Here is a 13023-nt window from a genome sequence, read left to right as displayed (position 1 = left end):
GAGTATTATGCTAAGCCAAATAATTCAATCAGAGAAAGACAAATACCATGTGATTTCACTCATTAGTGGAATTTAAGAAACAAAACAAATGAGCAAAGATAAAAAAAAGAGAGAGAGAGACAGAGAGGCAAAACAAGAGACAGACTCCTAACTATAGAGAAGTGGGAAGGAGAGAGGGAGAGAGAGAATCTTCTGTTACCGGAAGGGAAGAGGGTGGAGGGCTGAGAATAGGTGACGGGAATTAAGGAGCACTTCTTGTGATTAGTACCGAGTTATGTATGGAAGTGTTGAATCGCCATATTGTACACCTGAAACTAATAATACAATGTGTGTTAACTGGAATTTAAATAAAAACTTTTAAAAATGTGCTTGAAAGAAGACACTTTTAACAACAGCATTAAAATATCAAATAGTGGGCGCCTGGGTGGCTCAGTTGGTTAAGCGACTGCCTTCGGCTCAGGTCATGATCCTGGAGTCCCGGGATTGAGTCCTGCATCGGGCTCCCTGCTCAGCGGGGAGTCTGCTTCTCCCTCTGACCCTCTCCCCTTTCATGCTCTCTCTCTATCTCATTCTCTCTCTCAAATAAATAAATAAAATCTTTAAAAAAATAAAATAAAATATCAAATACTTAGGAATGAATCTAACAAAGGATATGTAAGCTCTTTGGGAAAACAAAAAAGATTATTCAGGTTCAGAAAGACAATCTAATTGAATAAAAAGATATACCATGTTAATGTAGAGGTAAAATTCATATCATAAAAATGATAAACCCTTCAATTGATTAATATGCAATCCAATGAAAATGCCCATAGAGAAAATTCATTACTAGTATTGAAAGAAATATCTCAAAAATATATGCTTTTTCTGAAAATAGAAATTTTAAGATCTCTATCATAGATGAAAAATATGAGTTTGTAAGAAACATAGTAATTTTAAAGTCTGAGTTATTGATCATATTGTTGCTTATTGTGATAAATATCTTTTTTATTTTAATTGAGGTATAGCTGACATATAGCATCAGATTCATTTCATGTGTACAACATATTGATTCAACAATTATGTACGTGACAAAATGCTCACCATGATAAGTGTAGTTACCATCTGTTACCATACAAAATTATTACAGTATCATTGACGATATTCCCAATGCTGTTGTTTTCATCCTCTTGACTCATTTATTTTACAACTAGAAGTTTATACTTCTTAATCCCCTTCACCTATTTTGCCTATAGCCCCACCCTCTCCCCTCTGGCAACCACTAGAGCATTCTCTGTATTTATGACTCAATTCTGCTTTGTTTGTTTGTTTTGTTTTTTAGATTCTATATACAAGTGAAATTATATGGTATGTGTCTTTCTCTGTCTGACTTACTTCACTCTGTGCTGAATATCTTATATTTGACTCCTTCTCCAACCAGGAGGTTGGCCTCAGTGGATCACATCAAATACCTCCATAGGCCTCTGGATTTAGTTAGATCAACTAAAGGAGACCCCCAGCAGGAGACCAGAGTCAGGGAAGACAGTGAGGTCATCTTGAGCTAATTATGTCAGCCAGTAGAAAATTGCTGTTCTCAAGTGGCATGCTCTACACAAATTTATTTTTCTGGGTTCCAATGACCACATTGTCCCCTCTCTTTTTAATACTATTGCCAATGGTGTCTCTCTCTCTCTCTCTCTTTTTTTTTTTTCCTACAAAGTGTGCTGATAACTCCTCCCTGGTATTTAACCCCAAGTTATTGAAGTATCCATTGTGGTCTTTCCTATATCCAATGTACATCTCATAAATAGTCCCATTGTAAAGAAATCCTCTTCAAATTATCTTAAATTGAGTATGTCTGAGTGAACATTTATGTACAATAAATATCATTGAGTGAATAATAAATCAAGTCAAAGTAATCTAGGATCATCAGATAAAAGAGTACCCTGGGGCGCCTGGGTGGCTCATTGGCTGAGCTCCCACCTCTCAATTTCTATTCAGGTCATGATCTTGAGGTCAGGAAGGAGACCCATATTGGGCTCCATGCTCATTGCAGAGTCTGCTCAGATTCTTTCTCTCTGCCCCTCACCACTGTCATTCTCTCTCTCTCAAATAAATAAATAAAATATTAAAAGAAAAAAAGAGCACCCTGATCTTTGCATAGCACATTATAGGATCCAAAACTTTAGTGATTAGACATTGAGTAAAAACCTCACTGATATTTAAGAACAACAAGAAAACAGGATAATAGAATATAAAATATAGGTGGCATTTTGCTTATTTTTATTTAACTGGATCAACTAAATATTAAATATTACTTTTGCCTCTTATTTAACAAATATTCAGGCATACAATAATATAAAAAATGAGCAGATCCATTTACCATTAGTAGAATCTTTGCCTGATTATGTCTATGCAGAGGGGGACCCTTAGATACTTTTTTAAGACAGCGTGGGGGAAGGTAGGAGGCAGAAATTAAAAACCTGTGCTAAAATTTCCTGGTAAAATACATGGTAACTTAGGATGCCATTCTTATTGGTCTGGCATAATGAGAATTAGCCTACTATTCTTATATTAGGTCAGTTTAATTATCGATGACAGAGGATTTAGAGGTGAGATAAAGGGTTATTAAAACACTGCTATAAAAAATCGACCATTTTGATATTAGGGGAAATTTAATGGTAATCTTAAGTATACATAGCATTTACATAATAACTAGCAGACTTGTTAAAAATTTCCACTAAGATTAAGATTGAAAATTGTACTAAGTTGAAATCAAATATCTGACAGAATTTTGGCTATGGTGAGTGCCTAGACATTGGCTTGAATTACCAAGGGTGAATATTCATGAGCATTTATAGAAGTAATGCAACAGAATTTTGACTATGCAATACCTAACTGCAAACTTACATAACAGCAAATGCATGAGTAATGAAAGCATTCATAGTACAGTAGAAATTTCTGCCATTCATAAAGCAGCGTGAATCCAATATATGAATTGACTAGTTTTTGGTCACAACATATGTACATTCACTTTGAGAAATTGTAGCATAGAAATTAGGCAAAAGAGAATATATAATATGGTTTGGGTAATCTGCATAGACATAAAAAGATGAACCATGATGTTTACAACCCAAGGAGCCTATGATTCATAAATCATTATCTAAAATGTAATCCAGAGAACAAATGCAGCTTGTGACTGCATATATATATCAGTAAAAGTCAAGGTCAATCAGCCTTGATTTTTTTTTTGTCTTGGTATGAAAAAGAGGCATGTGGGAAGAATATAAAAAGCAGACTTGATATAAGAGAGGACCCAAGTTCAAGTTCTGATTGTGAAATTTAACTTAAATAAGTCACTTAACATCTCAAACTGAGTTACTCCATGTTTTAAGTGGAGAAAATAGTATCTACTTCACAGTATTTTAAGCATACAAAGTGAAAGGATCTTGCAACCTGTAAAGCTATATAAAGATACCTTTATATAGTTAAAGTCTTGAGAATCAAAGGGTAGGTATTTTAAGCTATGTATTTAAGGACTTTGAAATTGAGACTTTAGCCTTCTTCCCTTGATTGAAGATGCACGTCATGCTGTGCAACAGAGCAGATGATTCATTATTACAGAATTAAAAAGTCAGTTGACCTGTCCACTTCTGAAACACAGTAAAAATAATACTGAAGCTCTTCTAAATTCTGACAAATCTTTGAATAATCACCTTTGGGGTTACTTAATTGAGTAAATATAATTTTAACTAGCAAATAAAAGAATAATTTTCTGGTTCAAAAGTTCTTATGGCATATTTACATGAGTAGAGAAGCATCTTAATATTGCTTATTCTTATTCTTTATTAGTCTTCAACCTTGAAATTACATAATACTAAATTATGAAATGACATATTTAAGCACAGTGACTACTTGATTTAAGCAGGCATGATAATAAATTCTTGGTTTTATTAGACTTTTTAAGTTATTAATTATACTGAAATAAATAATACTACCTTAGGAAAAAAACTGAAATATAGACAACTGAACACAGTACAAGTTCTTAGAGAAGCAGGACCAGGTACATTTATGTCCATAAACTATGTTTATAATATCATTATTTTATTTGTAAAGATCTGAAAAAATATTTTTATCCAATTTATCCACTTTGATTGAAAGAGACCTGTGGATCTTGGTATTTCTTAAGGAAATTACAACTCAAGTTTGGGTACATAATGACAAGTTGTCTAATATAAATTCCAAATAAGTTGTGATTATATTTTACTTTGCTTTTTTTCCCCCTTAGTTTTGTAGACTAGTCGAGGTCTGAGCTATTCCTTATAGATGTCACAGATACCACATTTCGACTTTTAAAAACTACACAAAGGATTTATGGAAATTATCCCTATTCCTTTCAATATGCTTGAGCCTCCCAGACAGGAAGTATTTGTTTTATCTTTGCATACTTAGCACCTTGGACAGTGCCAGGCATAAAATAGGCTCTTATCTATTCTAGAGCAGATGAATACATGAATGTTTTTGTCTTATAGATCGCTGGAGCTACTAATCACCAGGGCTTAAACATCTTTTTATTTTGCTGTAATTATGTTGCTTGTATGCAAACTACTTTTAAGTTGTTTTTATTTCATTTTTAATGCAAGATGTTACACTCAGAAAATAAAATCTCTTGCACTAAAATTCATGTTAGCATAAAAAATAATATATTGACCTTTTACTTACAAAATCACATATTAACATGAGAAAAATTTGGAACAAAAAATACCCTTTCTAAAGTAGTGTTTACTTTTATTCTCATCTTCAAGTTCACCAAGGAATTCTTTGAGTTATGAGGGAGACCTTCCTACTAACACCCTCTTCCCCCCCCCAAAAAAAACTGGAAGGAAAAAGAATTTTCCAGTCGGATTTAAAAAACATTACTGTGGAACAGTATGCGTTAGTGTGCATTGTAAAGACATATATTCTGAATTCCCTCTTTTCCTCCTTGAATTTCCTTTAATTTCCTATTTTATAAATACACTCGGTGATTCCTGTTAACCATATGCACTACAATAAAGATTATGGATTCTAGCAATTGCTTCTTGTATTCACAGTAGAAACTAGAACTTAATAAAGGAAAGAATATATACCGAGGGCAACCTCGGCTGTAAACGATCTCTGTAAACCGATATTTATTCGGTTTGCACTAAATTGGTGGTGGTATCACAAGAGCCCTTTGTCTCTGGGACGGTGGGTCTGGCAACCATTATCTATCTACTCGGGGAAGCGACGTCTGATGACTCCGCCCGGGCTGGGGGTGGGGAGGGTGCACCGCGTGGAGAGCTCTACGAGAATTAAAGTGAGCGAACAAAGAGAACTCCCAGCAGCCGCCCGCCAGCTCCTCGCAGCTGCATCAGGAGACGTCAGTCACGCCCGGAAGGCTGTTCGAATACGCCTCCCAGAGAAAAGAGCTCAAGTAAATAATTGATGGAGATTGATCCGCCCAGGACAAAGCTTTGCAGAAAACCAGTGCATCCGATTTCGAGTGGTTTTGGAATCCCCTGCCAAGTACAGGATACGGGAGCGCAGCACGGACTTTGAGTGAGGCTACGGATCTTCCATCTCGGGCGTGGCTCCGGCCTTTTTGTCTTCTTACCACCTCCCCTATCACCCCCCCCCCCGCCCCCCGGCCCGTCCCCGCCTTCGTCTCTTTCCTCTTGAAAGTAGCCTCTCTTTGGTTACTTCTACCCTATCCTCCCTTGCGATCCCGCCCTCTCCCCTGCCCAGTCCGGTGAGGTCAGCTCATGAATATCAGTGCACTTCCTGAGGAGCGTCTGGCACCGCTTGGTACCTCGCGCGTTCGCCTGCCCGGAGCCGCAGCTCCAGCCGATTCGCGGCCCGCGGGAAGTAACCGGCCCTGGGGGCAGCCGAACCTTCACGTTAACGCCATTGTTTGGAGAAATCGAGTGGGTGTGGAACTGGGGCGAGAGGGCCCAAAGTCGTGCTCAGCCAAAAAGTCGCATATAATACTACGAAGTTAAACTTTCCTTGTCTTTAAAAGACAACAACAACAAAATAAACCCTGAGGTCGCCGGAGGATCAGAAGGAAAGCGCTGTTGATTTGCATCAACTTACATCGCGTCTGCAGAGGTGTGAGCAGTTCTTCTGGATTTCTAAAGGGATGGGGATGAGAGATGGGGTGGGTCAGTGGGCAGATAAAATATGAGATGAAAATTGTTGGTTTGTGCCCATCCGGGGTTGCTTGGTTGGCGATTTCCACGGGGGAAGCCTTGAAGAGGCACAGCATCTTGTCACTTTGTGAGAATCACGTGACAGCATGGTACCTTTGATTGTGGGAGCCGAGTTCCTGGAACCTGAGCTTTCTCCTGGTTTAGAGCTGTCTGGGGCCGAATTTAAACGTTGTCAGGTGGCTCTCAGCTCCTGAGTGATTATGCCTAATTCAAAACAAAAGTAAGGTTGCATTATTGGCAATATATTGGCAATATAGCTTGTTTAAGTGGTCCACATTATTGTGACCCATGTCGTTGAACTAGGCCAGACATTCTAGGAGCATGTGGCTCTGGAGAACATGTAGAAAATAAGTTGGTGTATAACTTTTCCCCCCTTAGTGACTTCTTTGTTTGCAATGATTTTTTAAACAGTTGGAAGGAGATCCCAAAAAGAGAAAGGTGCAGAAGGAAACTTCCAGTAATATTTCTTCATAAAATGAGGAATTGCTGCACGTTCTTAAGCTATGATACTTAAAATGGACAATAACAGTAATAATCCTAGTAAAATAACTGGGAAGCATCTCCTCTCCTAATAGGAGGATTTTTTTTTTTTAAGGAGAACTTTCTGCCTAGTCACACCCTTTTCAGTGCTTTAAAGAGAGATGATAGCTCTAAGGAAAAAACACCAAACTGACAGCTGATCAGGTAGCTGGATCACTAGGGAGAAGAACACAGGAGGCATTGGCTTGCTATTTTCCAGATTTTAAAAGCTAGTGATAGTTTCATCTTGGAGAAAATACACAATAGAGGTTTATGGTGCCGCCATGAGTGAGGATGCACCAGGTTTCTTGGGTGCAGGGTCATTCTGTCTCAGAATTTGGCTCCAAAGGAGGAACCAGGCACTTTAAAAGTACAACTTTACCTATGATATAAACTTTACCTATGATATATACCATGTAATAAGATGTTTAAAAATGAAAATATTTTCTATCTGGCAATTACACTTAAAACTAAAATGACTCACAAGAACTATAAAATTAGGATAAATGTGGAAGTCATCACCTATAATTTAAGAAATTGTGCAGAGCCACCAATAAACTTTTCCAAAACTATTTTAAAAATTATTTACCAAGGCTTAAAGAAGAATACTTTTAGGGTTACTAATAACTAAACCATATAGATGATTCTGAATGCCATTACTTTCTTAAACTGAAGTTGATTTAAAGTCATTCATTACTTTTATTTTAGTTCTAGTCTAAAGGAAAATGGGTGCATTTCTCTAACCAAGAACAACATTAAGAGTCAGAGCTGTCTGAGACAAGTACCATGTATCCACAGCAAATTTCCTCTAGGAACCTACATCATAACCCCTTTCCTCTAATTGGGAATAGTAATTAAATAAAATGTTCTCTACTAAACTGGGTTTTAAAATTCGGATTGACTAAGGAGGAAAACCAAAGTTAAAAAAGCAGGGTATTCAACTCTAGCATGTGGACATCTCCTTTTCCTTCCGAAGCTTCTTCCTGACTTTATCCCCTCGCCTTTTTTTTTTCTTTTAAGTCTCCCTTCCTATCAATTCCTTTTTGACCCATATCTCACCATTGCCAGAACCTGCTACTGTGAGAATGTTAGGTTCAGCTGCTTTCAGATCATCATGGTGTGAAATGGAGATGGTGCCTCTCTGGGCAAGATGAGAATTGACTATTCTGCATCCTATTCCTAAACTCAAGGCTTTTATTAAGTGCTTTCCAAATGTCACGATTTTCTAGGGCTTCTCTTTTATGGGGAAATCACCCTTTGCTCTGTAACAATGCAGACATGTTGTGTGCTTCCCTTCTGTTTCTATCCCAGATTAGAAAGGGAGGTTGGCGGATTTGAGGAGGGAAAAGAATGATCTGGTGATGGACCATTCTAAATCTCATCTGGTAGATTCTTCCTAGACCGCCATGAGTCAGCCACCGATGGGGGGCGCTGCCCCTGCCACAGCCACAGCTTCTGCGGCCGCCTCTGCCACTGAGGCTCGACTGCACCCAGAGGGCAGCAGCAGAAAACAGCAGCGTGCTCAATCACCTGCCAGACTAAGGGACAATTCGGTCCGACAGACGACCGCGACCACCCGGTCCCCCGTGGGGGCCGGCACTAAATTGAACTCTGTTCGGCAGCAGCAGCTGCAGCAGCAGCAGGGCAGCAAGACTGGGAGCCGCTCAGTGCCGCCGACCAGCGCCCGAGGAGGCGGAGGCGGCGCGGAGAAGGCTGCGCCCCTGGCGCCCAAAGGGGCCGCGCCGGGAGCTGTCCATCTCGCGGCTGGTGCTGAAGCGGCCCCCGCGGCGACCCTGGCCCCGGTGGGCGGCAAGAGGCCTGGCCCGTCGGAAGAGCCATCCCGGGAGCTAGAGCCAGTGTCCGCCAAACTCGGGGAACCCCCTCCGCTCGGGGAAGGAGGAGGAGGGGGTGGGGAAGGAGGAGGAGCCGGCGGCGGCTCCGGGGAAAGGGAGGGGGGCGCTCCGCAGCCGCCGCCGCCGCCCAGGGGCTGGCGAGGGAAAGGCGTACGCGCTCAGCAGAGGGGCGGCAGCGGCGGGGAGGGGGCCTCCCCTTCACCATCCTCCTCTGCGGGCAAAACCCCAGGCCCCGGCAGCAGAAACTCCGGAAGCGGTGTTGTGGGGGGCGGCAGCGGTGGCGGTGGGAGCTACTGGAAGGAAGGATGTCTGCAGTCTGAGCTCATCCAGTTCCACCTCAAGAAGGAGCGGGCGGCAGCGGCGGCAGCCGCGGCTCAGATGCACACTAAGAACGGCGGCAGCAGCAGCCGCAGCTCCCCGGTCGCTGGCGCCCCTGCCATTTGCGAGCCTCTTGCAGTCCCTTCCGTCTCCCCAATGGCGGCGGCAGCGGAGGGCCCCCAGCAGAGCGCCGAGGGCAGCGCGAGTGGAGGGAGCATGCAGGCGGCGGCGCCTCCTTCGTCGCAGCCGCACCCGCAGCAGCTCCAGGAGCAGGAAGAAATGCAGGAGGAGATGGAGAAGCTGAGAGAGGAAAACGAGACTCTCAAGGTGAGAAGGGTGGAGGGAACCCAGTGGGGGAGGGGCGGTGTGGGCCTCGGAGGATTAGGGCGTGTCCCGCGAGGGTGAGCGGCTGTTAACCTGTTAGGGAGCCTTAAAGAGGGAAGGGAACAGGAAACCAGAGGAAGGGGCTCCTAGGCCTTTTCTAGATTTGAAACGGCCTAAGATTAGTAACCTGGATAAATCCAAAATTGGGCCTTCGTTTCCCTAATTATCATGGTTTGTCCCACTTTTTCATAGAGAGAGGTGGAGTAGGAGAGTTCGAGAAGGCCCAAAGAAGGCCCGTTTTTCTAGTTTCTTCCTCATTCAGCTCTGTCACTCCTGTCTCATGGAGAGGGGGCAATAAAACTGAGAATTTGGAGTTGTAATGGGGTGCATACGGTGCATGTCCGGGTGGCAGGGGGCGAGGTTAATTTTGACCCGCGGCCTGTCACCGCCTCAGAACGAGATTGATGAGCTGAGGACCGAAATGGACGAGATGAGGGACACTTTCTTCGAGGAGGATGCCTGTCAACTGCAGGAAATGCGCCACGAGTTGGAGAGAGCCAACAAAAACTGCCGGATCCTGCAGTACCGCCTCCGCAAAGCCGAGCGCAAAAGGCTCCGCTACGCACAGACTGGGGAAATCGACGGGGAGCTGTTGCGCAGCCTGGAGCAGGACCTCAAGGTCTGCGGCGCCGGCGCTGGGGGGAGCGGGGGCGCGGGGCGGGGGCGGGGGGCAGGGGCTGCAGGTAGGACCTCTTTGCGAGGAAAGGCCTTCACTGGTCATTAGCAAAGACACGGAGTTTCGCAGCGCTAACCACGAAATATCAGGTTCCGGGCAGGGGAAAGGGAAGAAGAGGCCAGTGAGGGGTTTGAAGATTCCAGTGTGCGTGGAAGGCCTTGCGGAAAGCGAGCTCTGTGGGCTTTCTTGGGTGTAACGGTGACTCTTCCAGAGATAGTGGGAGGAGAGCGCCTCCCGCGGCACAAACGCGGGCGTGGCAGTGCGCAGATGGTTTCTTGATCGGGCCTCCAGAGTCTGTCTTCCAAGTAAAGGCCAGGTGAAATCAGGCAGTCAAGAGCAGAGCGATGAAGACTCCTGAAGGGAGAGGAATTGAAGGCCAGAACAAGAACAGCTCTGGGAAGATATTAGAGTTAGGGTTTCTCGCTGCAAGTCCCCGTAACCTCCTTCTTCCAGGACTCCTTCCTTTCTGTACTTTGCTAACTCCCTGAAAGAAAATCTGTCCAACTTGCCGCCCCTTTTGGAGAAGTAAAGAGCGAGTGCAGTAAATGAAAGAACCTCATTCTTAATGTGAAGCTGTTCCTTTAGAATTTCCCCCAGTGGAGAAATTTTAACCTTGAAATATGTTTTTTAAGTAGGTGTGGTCTCTTCAGTTCAGTTTGACTGTAGGCCGATTCACTGACAATGCCAAACCAGTGTTATCTTCATAACCTTGGACAACCAAACATAATTTTAATTATTTTAACTTCCTCAAGATATGGAAAATCAAGTATAATTATCCTTTATTTGTTTTTAAAAAAGCTGTGAGAAAACACTTAGTGAAAGTCATTGTATTTTTTTTTCTGTTCCTAACAGTGCTCACTATGCACCAGGCACTGTGGCAAGCATTTTTATATATATTAACAGTGAATTATTTCCCTAAATGTTAGCTCAAGACAAAAAAAAAAAGCACCTATGAGGTTGGGATTATTAATAGCATCATCTTGATCTTCTTGTATGGAAGCTGAACCTTTTACAGAGGTAAAGTGCCCAGCGACCAGCCTTGGGAATCAGCTAATAGGTGGCCAGGCTGTCTGCCCACCCAGTATAAAACTACAGTCTATGTTCTGAGCCACTACATAATACTATACCAAAGGGTTTTGTTCCAAACCCTAAAATGTCCAAGATGATCTCAAAGCAAAAGGCAAAAATGTACACTATAAAACAAAACCAAACTTAATCTCAAGGACTGATAGTTTCCTGAAAGTAAGCACCTGACATCATAGGATCAAAATTCAAGCCCCACACCTCACCTGTGAAAACTTTGTTTTCTAGTCTTTAAAATGAGTGATATAGGAAATATCTAGTGTTGTTGTAGAATTAGGAGATATGTGACATTTCTTTACACATGACAAATCACGGTTGAACATCTATTACCTTGGCAAGTGTAGAGGTTAAGGGAACAGAGTGGAGAGCCAGACTACCTGACCACTTGTTCGCTGTGTGACCTTGAGCATATTACTTCACATCTCTGAGACTCCTTTTCCTCATTTATAAAGTAGGAATAGTAATAGTCCCTATATCATGGGATTGTTGTGAGGGCTAAATAACTTATGTATGTGAATGACTTATTTATTAAGCATCTGGAAAGATTACTGGTATATGGTAGAAACAATTTGTGTATTGATTCTTAGTAGTTTTATTTATTTATTTATTTTTGGCTCTTAGTAGTTTCAATGTGAATATAACTTTAGCCAACTTATTGTATTGTCTTCAATTACATATTATTGTTAAAACACTTCAATTTAGGTTGCAAAGGATGTATCTGTGAGACTTCACCATGAATTGGAAAATGTGGAAGAAAAGCGAACAACAACAGAAGATGAAAATGAAAAACTGAGGCAACAGCTTATAGAAGTTGAGATTGCAAAGCAAGCTTTACAGAATGAACTGGAAAAAATGAAGGAGGTTAGTATTTGATTATCTCATGGTATGCTACATATACATTTAGTTCTTTAGAAAAGAATCCCCAGGACTAGTATGACTGTTAAAATAATTCCATTTTTTAATGATTATAGAACAGTTTGTTGTTCTCACCCAATATACTAACAGACACATGACTTCATACTAAATTAATAAGTAGCAAAGAAAAACTGACGTCAGCCCTATCTCTAACTTGATATATATGAGCTCTGGCTGAGGTTTCATCCTGTCCTCTAAATTTATGTTAAAGAGGGGCACATGGGTGGCGCAATTGGTTGAGCTGCTGACTGTGGGTTTAGGCTCGGGTCGTGATCTCAGGGTTGTGGGATTGAGCCCCGTGTCAGGCTCTGCACTCAGCCTGGAGTCTGCTTGGGTTTCTACCTCTCCCTCTGCCCCTACCCACCCCCAATAAATAAATAAATACATCTTTAAAAATAAATAAATAAATTTATGTTAAAGAAATTACACAGCTATACCAAACACAAAGGATGTCAAGAGTATGAAGGACTAAGCCTTGTGTTGAGAAGAAGAACTAGTCCTGTGATTACTGCTGAGTTCATAGAACCACAGACTTTTAGGATGAAAAGGTCGTAAAAACCATTTAATTGAATCAAATCGAATCAAATTGAATCAAATCAAATAACTGTTTGAATCCTCTTTATGACAAAACCCCCAAATGATCGAATAGTTAGAACATCACCAGTGACTGACCTTTAAGATCATTTGCATTAGCCAATTCTGTGACAGCATAGCTCTGTTTAAAGGTTTGCTTTGTTTTGAGTTGAAATCTATTTCATTGTAACCTTGACCAATTCATCTTAGTTCCTACCCTTTAGGGTAGAAGAGTCAAGAGTCCTCTTCCCCATCAGGTATTTGAAGTTTCTACCATGTTTCCCCTAAATTGTCTCAAAGAACAAAATTAGTATCAAAGAAAATAATTGGAGGAGAAAAGAAACAGAAAAGATTTATCAAGAAGTAATTAGCTTTGTGATAAGTAGCAATTGAATTAAAATACTCATCTTTGAAAACTGCCTGAGAATGTACATGCACCTTGTGAAAACTATTATTGAGAATTAGCAAATGCACGCATGATCCTCTGGACATTTTC

At 41.6% G+C, this 13023-nt stretch overlaps 1 protein-coding gene across 4 annotated transcripts in view; it reads left to right on the top strand.

The window, feature by feature from the left end:
- Positions 1-5407: 5407 nt before the first annotated feature.
- Positions 5408-13023, top strand: part of MTCL3 (MTCL family member 3) — a 44769-nt gene continuing 37153 nt past the window's right edge. For 2 of the 4 annotated variants that reach the window (XM_025860886.2, XM_073893903.1), the window contains exons 1-4: positions 5408-6107; positions 8115-9223; positions 9675-9899; positions 11742-11900. In XM_025860886.2, the coding sequence (XP_025716671.1) occupies positions 8132-9223; positions 9675-9899; positions 11742-11900 (1476 nt within the window). In that variant the 5' untranslated portion in view covers positions 5408-6107; positions 8115-8131. Of the gene's footprint in view, positions 6108-8036; positions 9224-9674; positions 9900-11741; positions 11901-13023 lie in introns of all 4 variants that reach the window. The other 2 variants (XM_073893902.1, XM_073893904.1) reach the window with 2 other exon arrangements.

This window comes from Callorhinus ursinus, unplaced genomic scaffold (genome assembly GCF_003265705.2).
Source record: "Callorhinus ursinus isolate GAN/ISIS: 27379988/994484 unplaced genomic scaffold, GSC_fseal_2.0 scaffold6, whole genome shotgun sequence".
NCBI lineage: Eukaryota > Metazoa > Chordata > Mammalia > Carnivora > Otariidae > Callorhinus > Callorhinus ursinus.
The sequence above is the reverse complement of the archived record's forward strand: the minus strand, read 5'-3'. Positions and strand labels throughout refer to the sequence as shown.